Here is a 23243-nt window from a genome sequence, read left to right as displayed (position 1 = left end):
GTCTGTCTCCTCAAAGAGAGGCTTATTATCTCTGACTGTCTGTCTCCCCATAGAGAGGCTTATTATCTCAGTCTGGCTCCCCATAGAGAGGCTTATTATCTCTGACTGTCTGTCTCCTCAAAGAGAGGCTTATTATCTCTGACTGTCTCCTCATAGAGAGGCTAATTGTCTCTGCCTGTCTGTCTCCTCATAGAGAGGCTTATTATCTCTGACTGTCTGTCTCCCCATAGAGAGGCTTATTATCTCTGTCTGGCTCTTCATAGAGAGGTGTATTATCTCTGACTGTCTCCTCATAGAGAGGTTTATTATCTCTGATTGTCTCCTCATAGAGAGGCTTATTATCTCTGTCTCCTCATAGAGAGGCTTATTATCTCTGACTGTCTCCTCATAGAGAGGCGAATTGTCTCTGACTGTCTCCTCATAGAGAGGCTTATTATCTAATCTTCAGGGAATTATAATGTGATCTGGAATTTAAATGTCTTCTTCTCTCTCCCGCTATCTGTCTGTCCCCTCTCTCTCCCGCTGTCTGTCTGTCCCCTCTCTCTCCCACTGTCTGTCTGTCCCCTCTCTCTCCTGCTGTCTGTCTGTCCCCTCTCTCTCCCGTTGTATGTCTGTCCCCTCTCTCTCCCGCTGTCTTTCTGTCCCCCTCTCTCTCCTGCTGTCTGTCTGTCCCCTCTCTCTCCCGCTGTCTCTGTCCCCTCTCTCTCCCGCTGTCTGTCTGTCCTCTCTCTCTCCTGCTGTCTGTCTGTCCCCTCTCTCTCCCACTGTCTGTCTGTCCCCTCTCTCTCCTGTTGTCTGTCTGTCCCCTCTCTCTCCTGCTGTCTGTCTGTCCCCTCTCTCTCCCACTGTCTGTCTGTCCCCTCTCTCTCCTGCTGTCTGTCTGTCCCCTCTCTCTCCCGCTGTCTCTGTCCCCTCACTCTCCCGCTGTCTTTCTGTCCGCTCTCTCTCCTGCTGTCTGTCTGTCCCCTCTCTCTCCCACTGTCTGTCTGTCCCCTCTCTCTCCTGCTGTCTGTCTGTCCCCTCTCTCTCCTGCTGTCTGTCTGTCCCCTCTCTCTCCCGCTGTCTGTCTGTCCCCTCTCTCTCCCGCTGTCTGTCTGTCCCCTCTCTCTCCCGCTGTCTGTCTGTCCCCTCTCTCTCCCGCTGTCTGTCTGTCCCCTCTCTCTCCTGCTGTCTGTCTGTCCCCTCTCTCTCCCGCTGTCTGTCTGTCCCCTCTCTCTCCCGCTGTCTGTCTGTCCCCTCTCTCTCCCGCTGTCTGTCTGTCCCCTCTCTCTCCCGCTGTCTGTCTGTCCCCTCTCTCTCCTGCTGTCTGTCTGTCCCCTCTCTCTCCCACTGTCTGTCTGTCCCCTCTCTCTCCTGCTGTCTGTCTGTCCCCTCTCTCTCCTGCTGTCTGTCTGTCCCCTCTCTCTCCTGCTGTCTGTCTGTCCCCTCTCTCTCCCGCTGTCTGTCTGTCCCCTCTCTCTCCCGCTGTCTGTCTGTCCGCTCTCTCTGCTGCTGTCTGTCTGTCCCCTCTCTCTCCCGCTGTCTGTCTGTCCCCGCTCTCTCCCACCATCTGTCTGTCCCCTCTCTTTTTCCATCAGATGACGCCACAGATAAGGACCTGTCAGACCTGGTCTCAGAGATGGAGATGATGAAGATGATTGGAAAACACAAAAACATCCTCAACCTGCTGGGAGCATGTACACAGGATGGTAAATTACAGATCGTACGACCCTGACATACTGTAACAGCTCTTTAACAAAGAGTGAGTCCACCAGATCAGAGGCAGTAGGGATGACCAGGGATGTTCTCTGTTTAGTGAGTCCGCCAGATCAGAGGCAGTAGGGATGATCAGGGATATTCTCTGTTTAGTGAGTCCTCCAGATTAGAGGCAGTAGGGATGACCAGGGATGTTCTCTGTTTAGTGAGTCCTCCAGATTAGAGGCAGTAGGGAGGACCAGGGATGTTCTCTGTTTAGTGAGTCCTCCAGATTAGAGGCAGTAGGGATGACCAGGGATGTTCTCTGTTTAGTGAGTCCTCCAGATCAGAGGCAGTAGGGATGATCAGGGATGTTCTCTGTTTAGTGAGTCCTCCAGATTAGAGGAAGTAGGGATGACCAGGGATGTTCAAATCAAATCAAATGTATTTATATAGTCCTTCTTACATCAGCTGATATCTAAGTGCTGTACAGAAACCCAGCCTAAAACCCCAAACAGCAAGCAATGCAGGTGTAGAAGCAAGGTGACTAGGAAAAACTACCTAGAAAGGCCAAAACCTAGAGAGAAACCAGGCTATGAGGGGTGGCCAGTCCTCTTCTGGCTGTGCCAGGTGGAGATTATAACAGAACATGGCCAAGATGTTCAAATGTTCATAAATGACCAGCATGGTCAAATAATAATAATCACAGTAGTTGTCGAGGGTGCAGCAAGTCAGCACCTCAGGAGTAAATGTCAGTTGGCCTTTCATAGCCGAGCATTAAGAGTATCTCTACCACTCCTGCTGTCTCTAGAGAGTTGAAACGTGCTACCTGGGACAGGTCAGGGTTCCATAGCCGAAGGCAGAACAGTTGAAACTGGAGCAGCAGCACATTCAGGTGGACTGGGGACTGCAAGGAGTCATCATGCCAGGTAGTCCTGAGGCATGGTCCTAGGGCTCAAGTCCTCCGAAAGAGAGAAAGAGAGAATTAGAGAGAGCATACTTAAATTCACACAGGACACCGGATAAGACAGGAGAAGTACTCCAGATATAACAAACTGTCCCTAGCCCCCCGACACATAAACTACTGCAGCATAAATACTGGAGATGAGACAGGAGGGGTCAGGAGACACTGTGGCCTCATCCGATGATACCCCCGGACAGGGCAAAACAGGAAGGATATAACCCCACCCACTTTGCCAAACACAGCCCCCACACCACTAGAGGGATATCTCCAACCACCAACTTACCATCCTAAGACAAGGCCGAGTATAGCCCACAAAGATCTCTGCCACGGCACAACCCAAGGGGGGGCGCCAACCCAGACAGTAAGATCACGTCAGTGACACAACCCACTCAAGTGAAGCACCCCTCCTAGGGACGGCATGGAAGAGCACCAGTAAGCCAGTGACTCAGCCCCTGTAATAGGGTTAGAGGCAGAGAATCCCAGTGGAGATAGGGGAACCGGCCAGGCAGAGACAGCAAGGGCGGTTCGTTGCTCCAGAGCCTTTCCATTTACCTTCACACTCCTGGACCAGACTACACTCAATCATATGACCCACTGAAGAGATTAGTCTTCAGTAAAGACTTAAAGGTTGAGACCGAGTCTGCGTCTCTCACATGGGTAGGCAGACCATTCCATAAAAATGGAGCTCTATAGGAGAAAGCCCTGCCTCCAGCTGTTTGCTTTGAAATTCTAGGGACAATTAGGAGGCCTGCGTCTTGTGACCGTAGCGTACGTGTAGGTATGTACGCAGGACCAAATCAGAAAGATAGGTAGGAGCAAGCCCATGTAATGCTTTGTAGGTTAGCAGTAAAACCTTGAAATCAGCCCTTGCCTTAACAGGAAGCCAGTAATATGATTAAATCTTTTGGTTCTAGTCAGGATTCTAACAGCCGTATTTAGCACTAACTGAAGTTTATTTAGTGCTTTATCCGGGTAGCCGGAAAGTAGAGCATTGCAGTAGTCTAACCTAGAAGTAACAAAAGCATGGATTTATTTTTTCTCCATCATTTTTGGACAGAAAGTTTCAGATTTTTGCAATGTTACGTAGATGGAAAAAAGCTGTCCTTGAAACAGTCTTGATATGTTCGTCAAAAGAGACATCAGGGTCCAGAGTAACGCCGAGGTCCTTCACAGTTTTATTTGAGACGACTGTGCAACCATCAAGATTAATTGTCAGACTCAAGAGAAGATCTCGTTGTTTCTTGGGACCTAGAACAAGCATCTCTGTTTTGTCAGAGTTTAAAAGTAGAAAGTTTGCAGCCATCCACTTCCTTATGTCTGAAACACAGGCTTCTAGCGAGGGCAATTTTGGGGCTTCACCATGTTTCATTGAAATGTACAGCTGTGTATCATCCGCATAGCAGGGAAAATTAACATTATGTTTTCGAAATACATTCCCAAGAGGTAAAATATATAGTGAAAACAATAGTGGTCCTAAAACGGAACCTTGAGGAACACCGAAATGTACATGTTCTCTTGATAAGTGTGTGAATTGGACCATTTTCCTGCTAAGCATTCAAACTGTAATAAGTACTTTTGGGTGTCAGTGAAAATGTATGGAGCTAAACGTACATTATCTTCTTTAGGAATATAGTGAAGTAAAAGTAAAAGTTGTCAAAAATATAAATAGTCAAGTAAAGTACAGATACACAAAAAAACTACTGAAGTAGTACTTTAAAGTATTTTTGCTTAAGTATTTTACACCACTGAAAAGGGTTTAGGTATAAAGTATAAATACAGAATATATATTCCTCAGGTCCCCTGTACGTGTTGGTGGAGTACGCTTCCAAAGGGAACCTGAGGGAGTACCTGAGAGCCCGTCGGCCCCCGGGGACAGACTACTCCTTCGACACCTGTAAGATTCCTGACGAGCAGCTCACCTTTAAAGACCTGGTGTCCTGTGCCTACCAGGTGGCGCGTGGCATGGAGTACCTGGCCTCACAGAAGGTTGGTGGCATACTGGACAAAGTAGGGTTGCAAACATCTTTACTTTCCAAAAATTCTCAGGGTTTCTAGAAATCCTGGGTGGAGTTTCTGGATTCCCTGTGATTCCGGGAATGTTCCAACTGGGATTTCTGGAAAACCTTGGCATTTTTGGAAAGCTACCGGAATTTTGCAGCCCTGGTTAGGATTATATATGGTCTATATGCTACAATATGGTATAATACAGTCCAGTGTATTTAGCCGGACTTATTGCTTCCTCTTCCTCAGTGTATCCATAGAGATCTGGCAGCCAGGAACGTCCTGGTAACCGAGGAGAACGTGATGAAGATTGCAGACTTCGGTCTGGCCAGAGATGTGCACAACATAGACTACTACAAGAAGACTACTAATGTGAGTAATAACATACCACCCCCCCCCCCCCAGCAGACAGGGTGGGGGGGAGGTGTGGCATATCTGTTATGGGTAAGACAGTGATTGGTGGGGGGGGGTGGAGGAGGTGTGGCATATCTGTTATGGGTAAAACAGTGATTGGTGGGGGGTGTGGGGGAGGTGTGGCATATCTGTTATGGGTAAGACAGTGATTGGTGGGGGGGTGGGGGAGGTGTGGCATATCTGTTATGGGTAAGACAGTGATTGGTGGGGGGTGTGGGGGAGGTGTGGCATATCTGTTATGGGTAAAACAGTGATTGGTGGGGGGTGTGGGGGAGGTGTGGCATATCTGTTATGGGTAAAACAGTGATTGGTGGGGGGTGGGGTATATCTGTTATGGGTAAGACAGTGATTGGTGGGGGTGGGGTATATTTGTTATGGGTAAGACAGTGATTGGTGGGGGGTGGGGTATATCTGTTATGGGTAAGACAGTGATTGGTGGGGGTGGGGTATATTTGTTATGCGTAAGATAGTGATTGGTGGGGGGTGGGTGTGGTATATCTGTTATGGGTAAGACAGTGATTGGTGGGGGGTGGGGTATATCTGTTATGGGTAAGACAGTGATTGGTGGGGGTGGGGTATATTTGTTATGGGTAAGACAGTGATTGGTGGGGGGTGGGTATATTTGTTATGGGTAAGACAGTGATTGGTGGGGGGTGGGTATATTTGTTATGGGTAAGACAGCGATTGGTGGGGGGTGGGTATATTTGTTATGGGTAAGACAGTGATTGGTGGGGGGTGGGTATATTTGTTATGGGTAAGACAGTGATTGGTGGGGGGTGGGTATATTTGTTATGGGTAAGACAGCGATTGGTGGGGGGTGGGTATATTTGTTATGGGTAAGACAGTGATTGGTGGGGGGTGGGTATATTTGTTATGGGTAAGACAGCGATTGGTGGGGGGTATATCTGTTATGGGTAAGACAGCGATTGGTGGGGGGTATATCTGTTATGGGTAAGACAGTGATTGGTGGGGGGTATATCTGTTATGGGTAAGACAGTGATTGGTGGGGGGTATATCTGTTATGGGTAAGACAGTGATTGGTGGGGGGTATATCTGTTATGGGTAAGACAGTGATTGGTGGGGGGTATATCTGTTATGGGTAAGACAGTGATTGGTGGGGGGTATATCTGTTATGGGTAAGACAGTGATTGGTGGGGGGTATATCTGTTATGGGTGTTTTGATCCGTTGTGCTGAGACAGCTGTTCTGTTGTCCCTGTGTTGTTGCAGGGTCGTCTACCCGTGAAATGGATGGCTCCAGAGGCTCTGTTCGACCGCGTCTACACGCACCAGAGCGATGTGTAAGTTGACACAGCCAGCCACACAGCATGCCTCCTGTCTGCCCATGTAGAGAGATATGCAGGACAGGAGGAATGTGTTGTAATATCATGACTTTGTGAATTAGCCTCAATTACCATCAAAACCACATGTGAATATGGATTGATATATCTTGTTGTCCTGTTGTATCAGTCCTGTTGTATCAGTCCTGTTGTATCGGTCCTGCTGTCTCAGTCCTGTTGTCTCAGTCCTGTTGTCTCAGTCCTGTTGTCTCAGTCCTGTTGTCTCAGTCCTGTTGTCTCAGTCCTGCTGTCTCAGTCCTGTTGTATCAAATCAAATCAAATCAAATGTATTTATATAGCCCTTCGTACATCAGCTGATATCTCAAAGTGCTGTACAGAAACCCAGCCTAAAACCCCAAACAGCAAGCAATGCAGGTGTAGAAGCACGGTGGCTAGGAAAAACTCCCTAGAAAGGCCAATACCTAGGAAGAAACCTAGAGAGGAACCAGGCTATGTGGGGTGGCCAGTCCTCTTCTGGCTGTGCCGGGTGGAGATTATAACAGAACATGGTCAAGATGTTCAATGTTCATAAATGACCAGCATGGTCGAATAATAATAAGGCAGAACAGTTGAAACTAGAGCAGCAGCACAGTCAGGTGGAAGTTGAAACTGGAGCAGCAGCATGGCCAGGTAGACTGGGGACAGCAAGGAGTCATCATGTCAGGTAGTCCTGGGGCATGGTCCTAGGGCTCAGGTCAGTTGAAACTGGAACAGCAGCATGGCCAGGTGGACTGGGGACAGCAAGGAGTCATCATGTCAGGTAGTCCTGGGGCATGGTCCTAGGGCTCAGGTCCTCCGAGAGAGAGAAAGAAAGAGAGAAGGAGAGAATTAGAGAACGCACACTTAGATTCACACAGGACACCGAATAGGACAGGAGAAGTACTCCAGATATAACAAACTGACCCCAGCCCCCCGACACATAAACTACTGCAGCATAAATACTGGAGGCTGAGACAGGAGGGGTCAGGAGACACTGTGGCCCCATCCGAGGACACCCCCGGACAGGGCCAAACAGGAAGGATATAACCCCACCCACTTTGCCAAAGCACAGCCCCCACACCACTAGAGGGATATCTTCAACCACCAACTTACCATCCTGAGACAAGGCTGAGTATAGCCCACAAAGATCTCCGCCACGGCACAACCCAAGGGGGGGGGGCGCCAACCCAGACAGGATGACCACAACAGTGAATCAACCCACTCAGGTGACGCACCCCCTCCAGGGACGGCATGAGAGAGCCCCAGCAAGCCAGTGACTCAGCCCCTGTAATAGGGTTAGAGGCAGAGAATCCCAGTGGAAAGAGGGGAACCGGCCAGGCAGAGACAGCAAGGGCGGTTCGTTGCTCCAGAGCCTTTCCGTTCACCTTCCCACCCCTGGGCCAGACTACACTCAATCATATGACCCACTGAAGAGATGAGTCTTCAGTAAAGACTTAAAGGTTGAGACCGAGTTTGCGTCTCTGACATGGGTAGGCAGACCGTTCCATAAAAATTGCCTCCAGCTGTTTGCTTAGAAATTCTAGGGACAATTAGGAGGCCTGCGTCTTGTGACCGTAGCGTACGTATAGGTATGTACGGCAGGACCAAATCAGAGAGATAGGTAGGAGCAAGCCCATGTAATGCTTTGTAGGTTAGCAGTAAAACCTTGAAATCAGCCCTTGCTTTGACAGGAAGCCAGTGTAGAGAGGCTAGCACTGGAGTAATATGATCACATTTTTTGGTTCTAGTCAGGATTCTAGCAGCCGTATTTAGCACTAACTGAAGTTTATTTAGTGCTTTATCCGGGTAGCCGGAAAATAGAGCATTGCAGTAGTCTAACCTAGAAGTGACAAAAGCATGGATTAATTTTTCTGCATCATTTTTGGACAGAAAGTTTCAGATTTTTGCAATGTTACGTAGATGGAAAAAAGCTGTCCTCGAAATGGTCTTGATATGTTCTTCAAAAGAGAGATCAGGGTCCAGAGTAACGCCGAGGTCCTTCACAGTTTTATTTGAGACGACTGTACAACCATTAAGATTAATTGTCAGATTCAACAGAAGATCTCTTTGTTTCTTGGGACCTAGAACAAGCATCTCTGTTTTGTCCGAGTTTAATAGTAGAAAGTTTGCAGCCATCCACTTCCTTATGTCTGAAACACATGCTTCTAGCGAGGGCAATTTTGGGGCTTCACCATGTTTCATTGAAATGTACAGCTGTGTGTCATCCGCATAGCAGTGAAAGTTTACATTATGTTTTCGAATAACATCCCCAAGAGGTAAAATATATAGTGAAAACAATAGTGGTCCTAAAACGGAACCTTGAGGAACACCGAAATTTACAGTTGATTTGTCAGAGGACAAACCATTCACAGAGACAAACTGATATCTTTCCGACAGATAAGATCTAAACCAGGCCAGAACATGTCCGTGTAGACCAATTTGGGTTTCCAATCTCTCCAAAAGAATGTGGTGATCGATGGTATCAAAAGCAGCACTAAGGTCTAGGAGCACGAGGACAGATGCAGAGCCTCGGTCCGATGCCATTAAAATGTCATTTACCACCTTCACAAGTACCGTCTCAGTGCTATGATGGGGTCTAAAACCAGACTGAAGCATTTCGTATACATTGTTTGTCTTCAGGAAGGCAGTGAGTTGCTGCGCAACAGCCTTCTCTAAAATTTTTGAGAGGAATGGAAGATTCGATATAGGCCGATAGTCTGGGTCAAGGTTTGGCTTTTTCAAGAGAGGCTTTATTACTGCCACTTTTAGTGAGTTTGGTACACATCCAGTGGATAGAGAGCCGTTTATGATGTTCAACATAGGAGGGCCAAGCACAGGAAGCAGCTCTTTCAGTAGTTTAGTTGGAATAGGGTCCAGTATGCAGCTTGAAGGTTTAGAGGCCATGATTATTTTCATCATTGTGTCAAGAGATATAGTACTAAAACACTTGAGCGTCTCTCTTGATCCTAGGTCCTGGCAGAGTTGTGCAGACTCAGGACAACTGAGGTTTGGAGGAATACGCAGGTTTAAAGAGGAGTCCGTAATTTGCTTTCTAATAATCATAATCTTTTCCTCAAAGAAGTTCATGAATTTATCACTGCTAAAGTGAAAGTCATCCTCTCTTGGGGAATGCTGCTTTTTAGTTAGCTTTGCGACAGTATTAAAAAGGAATTTCGGATTGTTCTTATTTTCCTCAATTAAGTTAGAAAAATAGGATGATCGAGCAGCAGTAAGGGCTCTACGGTACTGCACGGTACCGTCCTTCCAAGCTAGTCGGAAGACTTCCAGTTTGGTGTGGCGCCATTTCCGTTCCAATTTTCTGGAAGCTTGCTTCAGAGCTCGGGTATTTTCTGTGTACCAGGGAGCTAGTTTCTTATGAGACATTTTTTTTGTTTTTAGGGGTGCAACTGCATCTAGGGTATTGCGCAAGGTTAGATTGAGATCCTCAGTTAGGTGGTTAACTGATTTTTGTCCTCTGGCGTCCTTGGGTAGGCAGAGGGAGTCTGGAAGGGCATCAAGGAATCTTTGTGTTGTCTGTGAATTTATAGCACGACTTTTGATGTTCCTTGGTTGGGATTATTTGTTGCAATTGCAAACGTAATAAAATGGTGGTCCGATAGTCCAGGATTATGAGGAAAAACATTAAGATCCACCACATTTATTCCATGGGACAAAACTAGGTCCAGCGTATGACTGTGACAGTGAGTGGGTCCAGAGACATGTTGGACAAAACCCACTGAGTCGATGATGGCTCTGAAAGCCTTTTGGAGTGGGTCTGTGGACTTTTCCATGTGAATATTAAAGTCACCAAAGATTAGAATATTATCTGCTATGACTACAAGGTCCGATAGGAATTCAGGGAACTCAGTGAGAAACGCTGTATATGGCCCAGGAGGCCTGTAAACAGTAGCTATAAAAAGTGTATCAGTCCTGTCTCAGTCCTGTTAACGAGACTATATACAGGAGGTACCAGTACAGAGTCAATGTGGAGACTATATACAGGACGTACCGGTACAGAGTCAATGTGGAGGCTATATACAGGGGGTACCGGTACAGAGTCAATGTGGAGGCTATATACAGGGTGTTACGGTACAGAGTCAATGTGGAGGCCATATACAGGGTGTTACGGTACAGAGTCAATGTGGAGGCTATATACAGGGGGTACCGGTACAGGGTCAATGTGGAGGCTATGTATAGGGGGTACCGGTACAGGGTCAATGTGGAGGCTATATACAGGCTCCGTAGCAGACACAGGCAATGAGGCAGTGATCACTGAGATCCTGGTTGAAGACAGCGGAGGTGTATTTGGAGGGCCAGTTGGTCAGGATGACGTCTATGAGGGTGCCCTTGTTTACAGATTTAGGGTTGTACCTGGTGGGTTCCTTGATGATTTGTGTGAGATTGAGGGCAACTAGCTTAGATTGTAGGACTGCCGAGGTGTTAAGCATATCCCAGTTTAGGTCACCTAACAGAACAAACTCTGAAGCTAGATCTGGGGCGATCAATTCACAAATGGTGTCCAGGGCACAGCTGGGAGCTGAGGGGGGTCGGTAGCGGCAACAGTGAGAGACTTATTTCTGGAGAGAGTCATTTTCAAAATTAGTAGTTCGAACTGTTTGGGTATGGACCTGGAAAGTAGTATGACATTACTTTGCAGGCTATCTCTGCAGTAAACTGCAACTCCTCCCCCTTTGGCAGTTCTATGTTGATGGAAAATGTTATAGTTGGGTAAAATTTTTGGTGGCCTTCCTGAGCCAGGATTCAGACACGGCAAGGACATCAGGGTTAGCAGAGTGTCCTAAAGCAGTGAGTTAAACAAACTTAGGGAGGAGGCTTCTGGTGTTGACATGCATGAAACCAAGGCTTTTTCGATTACAGAAGTCAACAAATGAGGGTGCCTGGGGACATGCAGGGCCTGGGTTTACCTCCACATCACCCGCGGAACAGAGGAGGAGTAGAATGAGGGTGCGGCTAAAGGCTATCAAAACTGGTCGCCTAGAGCGTTGGGGACAGAGAATAAAAGGAGCAGATTTCTGGGCATGGTAGAATATATTCAGGGCATAATGCGCAGACAGGGGTATGGTGGGGTGCGGGTACAGCGGAGGTAAGCCCAGGCACTGGGTGATGATGAGAGAGGTTGTATCACTGGACATGCTGGTTGTAATGGGTGAGGTCACCGCATGTGTGGGAGGTGGGACAAAGGAGGTATCAGGGGTATGAAGAGTGGAACTAGGGGCTCCATTGTAAACTAAAACAATTATAACTAACCTGAACAACAGTATACAAGGCATATTGACATGCAGAAGGTAAAAGGTAAAAGCCGCTAGCAGTGGCTAACAATGACTAAATAGCTTGTAGCTAGTTAGCTGGTTAGCTTCTGGACGTTCTTGAGTGTGTTCTAAAAATGTTAAATAATAGCGATTCCGTATCACATTGGGTGAGGCAGGTTACCGGAAGGTATAAACAAATAAAAAATCGAAAAGAGATTGAAAGTAAATATGGGTCCAGTGAGTGTTTGGGACGCGGCGATTCAGACGGTTAGCAGGCCTGTGCTAACAAGCTAACAGTTAGTAGGCCGGGGCTAAACAAGGTAGCAGTTAGCGGACCGGGGCTAAACAAGGTAGCAGTTAGCGGACCGGGGCTAAACAAGGTAGCAGTTAGCAGGCCGAATTATCAAGCAAGGAGATAGCAAGGGCTAGAAAGTTACCATTTGGGGGACGTCGCGATGGGTTGAGTCTGTTTATGCCTCTTCATGCGGTGACATCAATAGACCGGCTAGCCTGGTCGATATTGTAGCCCAGGAGTATGCTTCGGTGGTAGCACAGGAGCTCTGGCCGGGCTAGCTTCAAGCTAAGTGGGTGGAAACGCTAGCAAGGTGTAATCATCCGGGGTTGCGGTTAGCTAGTTAGCTAGTTGTGAAGATCCAGCTGAAAATGTTCCGTTTGCGGTGGGAATCCGGTGGGAATCCGGGGATAAAAAATAATAATAGGTCCGTTATGCTCTGGATAGAGTCGCGTTGTTCGAACTGGCGAGAGCTTTCCGAGCTAAAGGTTAGCTGATGACCGGTTAGCTGAAGACCACTAGCAATGGTTTGCTGACTGATAGCTGGTAGTTAGCTGGCTAGCTTCAGTTGAGGGGATCCGGATCCGAAGTAAATATAAATACTTCAGAAAAAATAGCAACATTGGGTGAGGAGGGTTGCAGGAGAGTATTTAGAAGTTGAGGTTTAGCAAAATGTTTTAAAAGATATGCGAAGAAATATATGTTTTAAAAAAACGATATATACGATATATACAAAGGACACGACACGACAAAACGTCCGACTGCTACGCCATCTTGGGAGCTTTTCAGGGTGTTACGGTACAGAGTCAATGTGGAGGCTATATACAGGGTGTTACGGTACAGAGTCAATGTGTACGCTATATACAGGGGATACCAGTACAGAGTCAATGTAGAGGCTATATACAGGGGGTACCAGTACAGAGTCAATGTGGAGGCTATATACAGGGGGTACCAGTACAGAGTCGATGTGGAGGCTATATACAGGGTGTTACGGTACAGAGTCAATGTGGAGGCTATATACAGGGGGTACCAGTACAGAATCAATGTGGCGGCTATATACAGGGGGTACCGGTACCGAGTCATTGTGCGGGGGTACAGGTTAGTTGAGGTAATTTGTACATGGAGGTAGGGGTGAAGTGACTATGCATAGATAAACAGTGAGTAGTAGCAGTGTACAAAACAAATGGAAGGGATGGGGGGGGCATTAGATTAATTGTTCAGCAGTGTTATGGCTTGGGGGTAGAAGCTGTTAAGGAGCCTTTTGGTCCTAGACTTGGTGCTCCGTTACAGCATGCCGTGCGGTAGCAGAGAAAACAGTCTTTGACTTGGGTGACTGAATCTATGACGATTTTATGGGCTTTTCCCTGACACCGCCTATTATATAGGTCCTATTCGGCCCGCCTTTTCCTGTAGCCCACGATCAGCTCCTATGTCTTGCTCACATTGAGGGAGAGGTTGTTGTCCTGGCACCACACTGACAGTTCTCTGACCTCCTCCCTATAGGCTGCCTCATTGTTGTCGGTGATCAGGCCTACCACTGTTGTGTCGTCAGCCAACTTAATGATGGTGTTGGAGTCATGTTTGGCCACGCAGTCGTGGGTGAACAGGAAGTACAGGGGGGGTCTAAGTACACACCCCTGGGGGGCGCCAATGTTGAGGATCAGCGTGGCAGACGTGTTGTTGCCTAGCCTTATCACGCGGGGATGGCCCGTCAGGAAGTCCAGGATCCAGTTGCAGAGAGAGGTGTTTAGTCCCAGTGTCCTTAGCATAGTGATGAGCTTTGTGGGACCTATGGTGTTGAACGCTGAGCTTTAGTCAATGAATAGCATTCTCATGTAGGTGTTCCTTTAGTCCAGGTGGGAAAGGGCAATGTGGTGTGCAATATAGATTGCATCATCTGTGGATCTGTTGGGGCAGTATGCGAATTGGAGTGGGTCTTGGGTTTCTGGCATGATGGTGTTGATGTGAGCCATGACCAGCCTTTTGAAAGCCTTCATTTACGCAGGTTATCTTCACTTTCTTGGGCACAGGGACTATGGTGGTCTGTTTGAAACATGAAGGTATTACAGTAGTGAAGACACTTGCCAGTTGGTCCACAAATGCTTTGAGTACACTTCCTGGTAATCCGCATGGCCCCGTGCGGCTTTGTGAATGTCGTCCTGTTTAAAGGTCTTGCTCACATCGGCTATACACAGTCGTCCGGAACAGCTGGTGCGCTCATGCATGCTTCGGTGTTGCTTGCCTCAAAGCAAGCATAAAATACATTTAGCTCGTCTGGTAGGCTGAGGTGATAAACTCCTCAATGCCATTGGATGAATCCCGGAACATATTCCAGTCTGTGCTAGCAAAATTGTCCTGTAACGTAGCATCCCTGTCATCTGACCACTTCCGTATTGAGTAAGTCACTGGTACTTTGTGCCACAGGAAGACCCAGAGTTACCTCTGCTGCAAAGGATAGGGTCATTAGAGTTAACTGCACCTCAGATTGCAGCCCAAATAAATGCTTCACAGAGTTCAAGTAACAGACACATCTCAACATCACCTATTCAGAGGAGACTTCGTGCATCAGGCCTTAGTGGTCAAATTGCTGCAAAGACTAAAGGACACCATGAATAAGAAGAGACTTGCTTGGGCCAAGAAACACGAGCAAGGGACCAGTGGAAATCTGTCCTTTGGTCTGATGAGTCCAAATTTGAGATTTTTTTGTTCCAACGCTGTATCTTTTTGAGACGCAGAGTAAGTGAACAGATGATCTCTGCATGTGTGGTTCCCACCGTGAAGCATGGAGGAGGAGGTGTGATGGTGCTTTGCTGGTGACACACTATTTCAGTGCTCTTTGACCTCTAATCTGTGATCCCTCCCCTCTCTCTAGGTGGTCGTATGGGGTGCTGCTCTGGGAGATATTTACCCTGGGAGGGTCCCCGTACCCCGGCATCCCTGTAGAGGAGCTGTTCAAACTGCTGAAGGAGGGCCACCGCATGGACAAACCTGCCAACTGCACACATGAACTGTAGGTCATGTTAATGTAACAGATTTTCAATCTCTCGTTGTGTAATATAGAGACTGCTAACCAGCGGTCCCAGTTGACCGGGAGTTTCTTTTCTGACAATAGGTAGAAAACAGCTCATTAGATGAGCAAGACTCAATGATGTTCATGGCTGTGAATCACCTGCGTATTAAAATCAGACTGGGTCTTTTATCATCATTGATCACAATAACAAAAATATGACAAAATACAATGTGTCTTATACCTGACAGTAGATAGGAAACAGCAAAAACCATGTAAAAAATACATAAATAAATATATACATATAGTACCAGTCAAAAGTTGGAATTATGTAGTAACACAAAAAGTGTTAAATAAATCAAAATATATTTTATATTTGAGATTCTTCAAAGTAACCACCATTTGCCTTGATGACAGCTTTGCACACTCTTGGCATTCTCTCAACCAGCTTCATGAGGTAGTCACCACGAATGCATGTCAATTAACAGGTGTGATAAAAGTTAATTTGTGGAATTTATTTTTTTTCCTTTTTTATGCATTTGAGCCCATCAGTTGTGTTGTAACAAGGTAATGGGGGATACAGAAGATAGCCCTATTTGGTAAATACCACGTCCATATTATGGCAAGAACAGCTCAAATAAGCAAAGAGAAACGTCAGTCCATCATTACTTTAAGACATCAAGGTCAGTCAATACGGAACATTTCAAGAACTTTGAAAGTGCAATTGCAAAAACCATGAAGCGCTATGATGAAACTGGCTCTCATGAGGACCGCCACAGGAAAGGAAGTTACCTCTGATGCAGAGCATAAGTTCATTAGAGTTAAATGCACCTCAGATTGCAGCCCAAATAAATGCTTCAGAGTTCAAGAAACAGACACATCTCAACATCAACTGTTCAGAGGAGACTGCGTGAATCAGGCTGCAAAGAAACCACTAAAGGATGCCAATAATAAGAAGAGACTTGCTTGGGCCAAGAAACACAAGCAATGGAATGGACCGGTGGAAATCTGTCTTTCGGTCTGATGAGTCGAAATTTGAGATTTTTGGTTCCAGCCTCCGTGTCCTTGTGAGACGCAGAGTAGGTGAATGGATGGTCTCTGCATGTGTGGTTTCCACCGTGAAGCATGGAGGAGGAGGTGTGATGGTGTGGGGGTGCTTTGCTGGTGACACTGTCAGTGATTTATTTAGAATTCAAGGCACACTTAACCAGCATGGCTACCACATCATTCTGCAGCGATACACCATCCTATCTAGTTTGCGCTTAGTGGGTGTGATAACATGCGTCTTGGTGAGAGGTGTAGGAGTCAGGCGCAGGAGAGCAGGGATGTCTGAGAAGCGTGTTTTAATAATATAGTCCACCAATACAAACGGCACAGAAAAAAATCCCAAAACTACGCTCTCGAATACTCACGGAGGAACAAACACAGTTCCGACACTTTACATACATGTGCGTAATAGCGAAAAAACAACAAACATCAAATACACTCGAGCGCAATACACACAAGTCTAATCCTGCACGAATTACTGCAGGTAACAGGTGTCCTATATACCAACAGAAATCAAAGCAATTGAAAACCAGGTGTGAAAAGGAACACAGACAAAACAACCAGAAAAAGAAAAAGGGATCGGTAGCGGCTAGTAGACCGGCGACGCCGAGCGCCGAGCGCCGCCCGAACAGGGAGAGGAGTTACCTTCGGTAGAAGTCGTGACAGTGGGACTATCATTTGTTTTTCAACAGGACAATGACCCAACACACCTCCAGGCTGTGTACGGGCTATTTTACCAAGAAGGATAGTGATGGAATGCTGCATCAGATGACTTGGCCTCCACAATCAACCAACCTCAACCCAATTGAGATGGTTTGGGATGAGTTGAATCGCAGAGTGAAGGAAAAACAGCCAATAAGTGCTCAGCATATGTGGGAACTCCTTCAAGATTGCTGGAAAAGCATTCCAGGTGAATCTGGTTGAGAGAATGCCAAGAGTGTGCAAAGCTATCATCAAGGCAAAGGGTGGCTACTTTGAAGAATCTATCACTTTTTTGGTTACTACAAGATTCCATATGTGTTGTTTCATAGTTTTGTGGTCTTCACTATTATTCTACAATGTAGAAAATAGTGAAAAGAAATAAAACACTTGAATGAGAAGGTGTGTCCAAATGTTTGACTGATACTGCACATGTCAGAGGAGGCTGGTGGGCGAGCTATAGGAGGACAGGCTCATTGTAATGACTGTAATGGGATAAATGGAACAGTCAAACATATGTTTCCTATGTTCCATGTAATTCATTTCAGCCATAACAATGAGCCCATCCTCCTATAGCTCCTCTCACCAGCCTCCTCTGACATGTGTTTTATTGTCACATACACTAGATAGGTGCAGTGAAATGAGTTGTTTTACAGGATCAGCCATAGCAGTACGGTGCCTCTGGAGCAAATGAGGGTTTAAGTGCCTTGCTCAAGGGCACGTCGACAGATTTTTCACTTTTGGTTTCACTGGCCCAACGCTCCAACCACTAGGCTATCTGTCACTCTTATATAGATGTGCAGGGCTCAATGATGTTGATGGCTGTCAATAGCACGAATCTGTAACAACAACGGGTTATTAGCTAATGTGGCCATGCTAGCTAACTCAATTATATAGGAATAACATACATTACATTTATAGCATTGTATGGTGTGGTCTGTATAGACTCTGTTGTAACTGTTGGTGTGGTCTGTATAGACTCTGTTGTAACTGTTGGTGTGGTCTGTATAGACTCTGTTGTAACTGTTGGTGTGGTCTGTATAGACTGTGTAGGATTGTATGGTGTGGTCTGTAGACTGTGTTGTATTGTATGGTGTGGTCTGTATAGACTGTGTTGTATTGTATGGTGTGGTCTGTATAGACTGTGTTGTATTGTATGGTGTGGTCTGTATAGACTGTGTTGTATTGTATGGTGTGGTCTGTATAGACTGTGTTGTATTGTATGGTGTGGTCTGTATAGACTGTGTTGTATTGTATGGTGTGGTCTGTATAGACTGTGTAGGATTGTATGGTGTGGTCTGTAGACTGTGTTGTATTGTATGGTGTGGTCTGTATAGACTGTGTTGTATTGTATGGTGTGGTCTGTATAGACTGTGTTGTATTGTATGGTGTGGTCTGTATAGACTGTGTTGTATTGTATGGTGTGGTCTGTATAGACTGTGTTGTATTGTATGGTGTGGTCTGTATAGACTGTGTTGTATTGTATGGTGTGGTCTGTATAGACTGTGTTGTATTGTATGGTGTGGTCTGTATAGACTGTGTTGTATTGTATGGTGTGGTCTGTATAGACTGTGTTGTATTGTATGGTATGGTCTATATTGTGTTGTAATGTATGGTGTGATCTGTATAGACTGTGTAGGATTGTATGGTGTGGTCTGTATAGACTGTGTTGTATTGTATGGTGTGGTCTGTATAGACTGTGTTGTATTGTATGGTGTGGTCTGTATAGACTGTGTTGTATTGTATGGTGTGGTCTGTATAGACTGTGTTGTATTGTATGGTGTGGTCTGTATAGACTGTGTTGTATTGTATGGTGTGGTCTATATTGTGTTGTATTGTATGGTGTGGTCTGTATAGACTGTGTTGTATTGTATGGTGTGGTCTATATTGTGTTGTATTGTATGGTGTGGTCTGTATAGACTGTGTTGTATTGTATGGTGTGGTCTGTATAGACTGTGTTGTATTGTATGGTGTGGTCTGTATAGACTGTGTTGTATTGTATGGTGTGGTCTGTATAGACTGTGTTGTAATGTATGGTGTGGTCTGTATAGACTGTGTTGTATTGTATGGTGTGGTCTGTATAGACTGTGTTGTATTGTATGGTGTGGTCTGTATAGACTGTGTTGTATTGTATGGTGTGGTCTATATTGTGTTGTATTGTATGGTGTGGTCTGTATAGACTGTGTTGTATTGTATGGTGTGGTCTGTATAGACTGTGTTGTATTGTATGGTGTGGTCTGTATAGACTGTGTTGTATTGTATGGTGTGGTCTGTATAGACTGTGTTGTATTGTATGGTGTGGTCTGTATAGACTGTGTTGTATTGTATGGTGTGGTCTGTATAGACTGTGTTGTATTGTATGGTGTGGTCTGTATAGACTGTGTTGTATTGTATGGTGTGGTCTGTATAGACTGTGTTGTATTGTATGGTGTGGTCTGTATAGACTGTGTTGTATTGTATGGTGTGGTCTGTATAGACTGTGCTGTATTGTATGGTGTGGTCTGTATAGACTGTGTTGTATTGTATGGTGTGGTCTGTATAGACTGTGTTGTATTGTATGGTGTGGTCTGTATAGACTGTGATGTATTGTAACTGTTGTGTGTCCCTGTAGATATATGATCATGAGGGAGTGCTGGCACGCTGTCCCATCTCAGAGACCTACCTTCAGGCAGCTGGTGGAGGACCATGACAGGGTTCTGTCCATGACCTCCACAGACGTAAGTCACACCTATAAACCCAGGATTACCTTGACCTGTCTGTTCTAACACTGTGTGTTGTGTTACAACAGGAGTACCTGGACCTGTCTGTTCTAACACTGTGTGTTGTGTTACAACAGGAGTACCTGGACCTGTCTGTTCTAACACTGTGTGTTGTGTTACAACAGGAGTACCTGGACCTGTCTGTTCTAACACTGTGTGTTGTGTTACAACAGGAGGACCTGGACCTGTCTGTTCTAACACTGTGTGTTGTGTTACAACAGGAGTACCTGGACCTGTCTGTTCTAACACTGTGTGTTGTGTTACAACAGGAGTACCTGGACCTGTCTGTTCTAACACTGTGTGTTGTGTTACAACAGGAGTACCTGGACCTGTCTGTTCTAACACTGTGTGTTGTGTTACAACAGGAGTACCTGGACCTGTCTGTTCTAACACTGTGTGTTGTGTTACAACAGGAGTACCTGGACCTGTCTCTTCTAACACTGTGTGTTGTGTTACAACAGGAGTACCTGGACCTGTCTCTTCTAACACTGTGTGTTGTGTTACAACAGGAGTACCTGGACCTGTCTGTTCCGTTTGAGCAGTACTCTCCAACCTGCCAAGACTCCAGCAGCACCTGTTCCTCAGGAGATGACTCTGTGTTCTCCCACGACCCCCTCCCCACGACCCCCTCCCTGACCAACCCTGCCTCCCCATGAACCCCTCCCTGACCAACCCTGCCTCGCGACGACCCCCTTCTCATGACCCCCTCCCTGACCAACCCTGCATCCCCAAAATGAGGGGGGAATAACCTTGTCAAACTGCTGCAGATTTACATGGCAATCAGGACATAGGTTGGGCTGGATGGGGAGAGGGTGGGGGGCTCCCCCGAGACACCTCTCAGCGTCATACTTTGAGCCTCCTCTAGATATGAGGAAGAGAACAGCCCATGCAATACATCCTTAAACGGACACATTTTTTAAGAATCTTTGCATTGAAGGTTGGACAATTTTTTGCCGCCAAAAACGTTTTTTTTCTTAAAAATGAAAATGTATATTTTTTATACTTGGCCAGTCTTTAGTTATTGACAATCCTGAAAGGTCAAACCATTCAGTGCCTACTGGAACCTAACTCTAACGCACAGAACTGGGAGGAGATTGACACAAGGACATGAACACCATTAACCAGGGAGGCAGGGCATCTATAACGCCATTGGCCATGAAAGCAGGGAATCTATAACGCCTTTGGCCAGGGAGGCAGGGTATCTATAACGCCATTGGCCAGGCTGGCAGGGTATCTATAACGCCATTGGCAAAAAAGAAAGCAGGGTATCTATAACGCCATTGGCCAGGGAGGCAGGGTATCTATAACGCCATTGGCCTCGAAAGCAGGGAATCTCTAACGCCATTGGCCAGGGAGGCAGGGTATCTATAACGCCATTGGCCAGGGAGGCAGGGTATCTATAACGCCATTAGCCAGGGAGGCAGGGTATCTATAACACCATTGGCCAGGGTGGCAGGGTATCTATAACGCCATTGGCCAGGGAGGCAGGGTATCTATAACACCATTGGCCAGGGAGGCTGGGTCTCTTTACCTCTCCTCTGTGGAGTACACGGGAACTAGTTTTTGCAAATGTGCAGCATACCAGCAGAGCCAGAATCAACAAAATGATGTGACTAGTTCTTCCAATAACAGTTAGTGCTTTACTCCAAGATCCCTCACCCTCACCTCTGTTGAATCATCTCAACCATCATGCAGCAGAATACAGAATACAATACAACAATCTGAACCAGGACTGTAACAGACGTCTCTGCTGTTTGAAACTCTGATGGGAACCAAGCTGCAGTCAGACCCTTCAACAGGAGGGAAATATAGAACCAATCTCTCTGATGGGAACCAAGCTGCAGTCAGACCCTTCAACAGGAGGGAAATATAGAACCAATCTCTCTGATGGGAACCAAGCTGTAGTCAGACCCCTCAACAGGAGGGAAATATAGAACCAATCTCTCTGATGGGAACCAAGCTGCAGTCAGACCCCTCAACAGGAGGGAAATATAGAACCAATCTCTCTGATGGGAACCAAGCTGTAGTCAGACCCCTCAACAGGAGGGAAATATAGAACCAGTCTCTCTGATGGGAACCAAGCTGTAGTCAGACCCCTCAACAGGAGGGAAATATAGAACCAGTCTCTCTGATGGGAACCAAGCTGCAGTCAGACCCTTCAACAGTAGGGAAATATAGAACCAATCTCTCTGATGGGAACCAAGCTGTAGTCAGACCCTTCAACAGTAGGGAAATATAATTGGGGGTGTTTCTATGTATCTTTAAAACGTTTTAATTGTAAATATATAGATGCAAATATGTATCATATTGCTGTCAGCAGCCATGTGCTTAAAATGAGATTTATTTTCTTCTAAAATATTGTTTTAGAATCAAAGCATTGCAATCTAGAATACACTGTCATGATCATGTAATAATTTAAAGTGATACAAAAGGTTTATTTGAATTATTAACATGTATATTTGTAAAGATATTTATAGACTTAACATGTAGTTCATAAGTTAGAACAATCTTGTTCAGGATTTAGTACTGTAAGCAAAGATGTTTTATTTATTTTTCTGTAACTTATGTAAAGCAGAACAATATTATTTTCACGACTGGCAGATTTTATTTCTCTTGTTTTTCATCCATCTTGTTTTGTTTACAGTAAAAAAAAAGAATGTATGAAAGATTTAAAGCAATTTTAATGAGCAGAGCAGGACAAGGAAACTGAGTTTGATTAAATGTAAATCTAGGGAGTGAAACATTATTGAGTCGTACCTTGGTTGCAAAGTTGACTTTTACCAAATCAAAGAAGTGATTCACAGGACTCACTTGCGAAGGTTTCAGTAACATTTTAGCTAAATGTCAAATTTACTTTACTACTATTTATGTTTGAAGTACTTTTTACAAGATTATGTTTTACCATGCTAGTTTCCCATGCTACAGTAGTTCTATAAGTAATCCTCTTCATCCAAGTTATTCTTCAATCTCTTATGTTGTTAGAATTGTTATATACTGTTATATATAGAGAGGCTAATACTATAGAGAGGCTAATACTAGAGAGGCTAATACTATAGAGAGGCTAATACTATAGAGAGGCTAATACTATAGAGAGGCTAATACTAGAGAGAGGCTAATACTAGAGAGAGGCTAATACTAGAGAGAGGATAATAATATAGAGAGGCTAATACTATAGAGAGGCTAATACTATAGAGAGGCTAATACTATAGAGAGGATAATAACATAGAGAGGATAATAATATATTTTAACATTATCTAGTGTTATTGAAACATCTAAAACATTATCTAGTGTTACTGAAACATCTGAAACATTATCTAGTGTTACTGAAACATTATCTAGTGTTACTGAAACATTATCTAGTGTTACTGAAACATTATCTAGTGTTACTGAAACATCTGAAACATTATGTAGTGTTACTGAAACATTATCTAGTGTTACTGAAACATTATCTAGTGTTACTGAAACATTATCCAGTGTTACTGAAACATCTGAAACATTATCTAGTGTATCTGAAACATTATCTAGTGTTACTGAAACATTATCTAGTGTTACTGAAACATCTGAAACATTATCTAGTGTTACTGAAACATCTGAAACATTATGTAGTGTTACTGAAACATTATGTAGTGTTACTGAAACATTATGTAGTGTTACTGAAACATTATCTAGTGTTACTGAAACATTATCTAGTGTTACTGAAACATCTGAAACATTATCTAGTGTTACTGAAACATCTGAAACATTATCCAGTGTTATTGAAACATCTGAAACATTATCTAGTGTATCTGAAACATGATCT

General features: G+C 45.2%; 1 protein-coding gene across 1 annotated transcript in view; it reads left to right on the top strand.

Annotated features, from left to right (window-relative positions):
- Positions 1-22179, top strand: part of fgfr3 (fibroblast growth factor receptor 3) — a 229702-nt gene extending 207523 nt beyond the window's left edge. The window contains 8 exon segments of the mRNA XM_031787620.1: positions 1578-1688; positions 4434-4624; positions 4889-5011; positions 6282-6352; positions 14805-14942; positions 19297-19402; positions 19954-20061; positions 20064-22179. Of these exon segments, the coding sequence (XP_031643480.1) occupies positions 1578-1688; positions 4434-4624; positions 4889-5011; positions 6282-6352; positions 14805-14942; positions 19297-19402; positions 19954-20061; positions 20064-20192 (977 nt within the window). The 3' untranslated portion in view covers positions 20193-22179.
- Positions 22180-23243: the final 1064 nt, after the last annotated feature.

The sequence above is a fragment of the Oncorhynchus kisutch genome, linkage group LG14, assembly GCF_002021735.2.
Source record: "Oncorhynchus kisutch isolate 150728-3 linkage group LG14, Okis_V2, whole genome shotgun sequence".
Classification (NCBI taxonomy): domain Eukaryota; kingdom Metazoa; phylum Chordata; class Actinopteri; order Salmoniformes; family Salmonidae; genus Oncorhynchus; species Oncorhynchus kisutch.
Note: the sequence above shows the minus strand (reverse complement) of the source record. Positions and strands in the feature narration are given on the sequence as shown.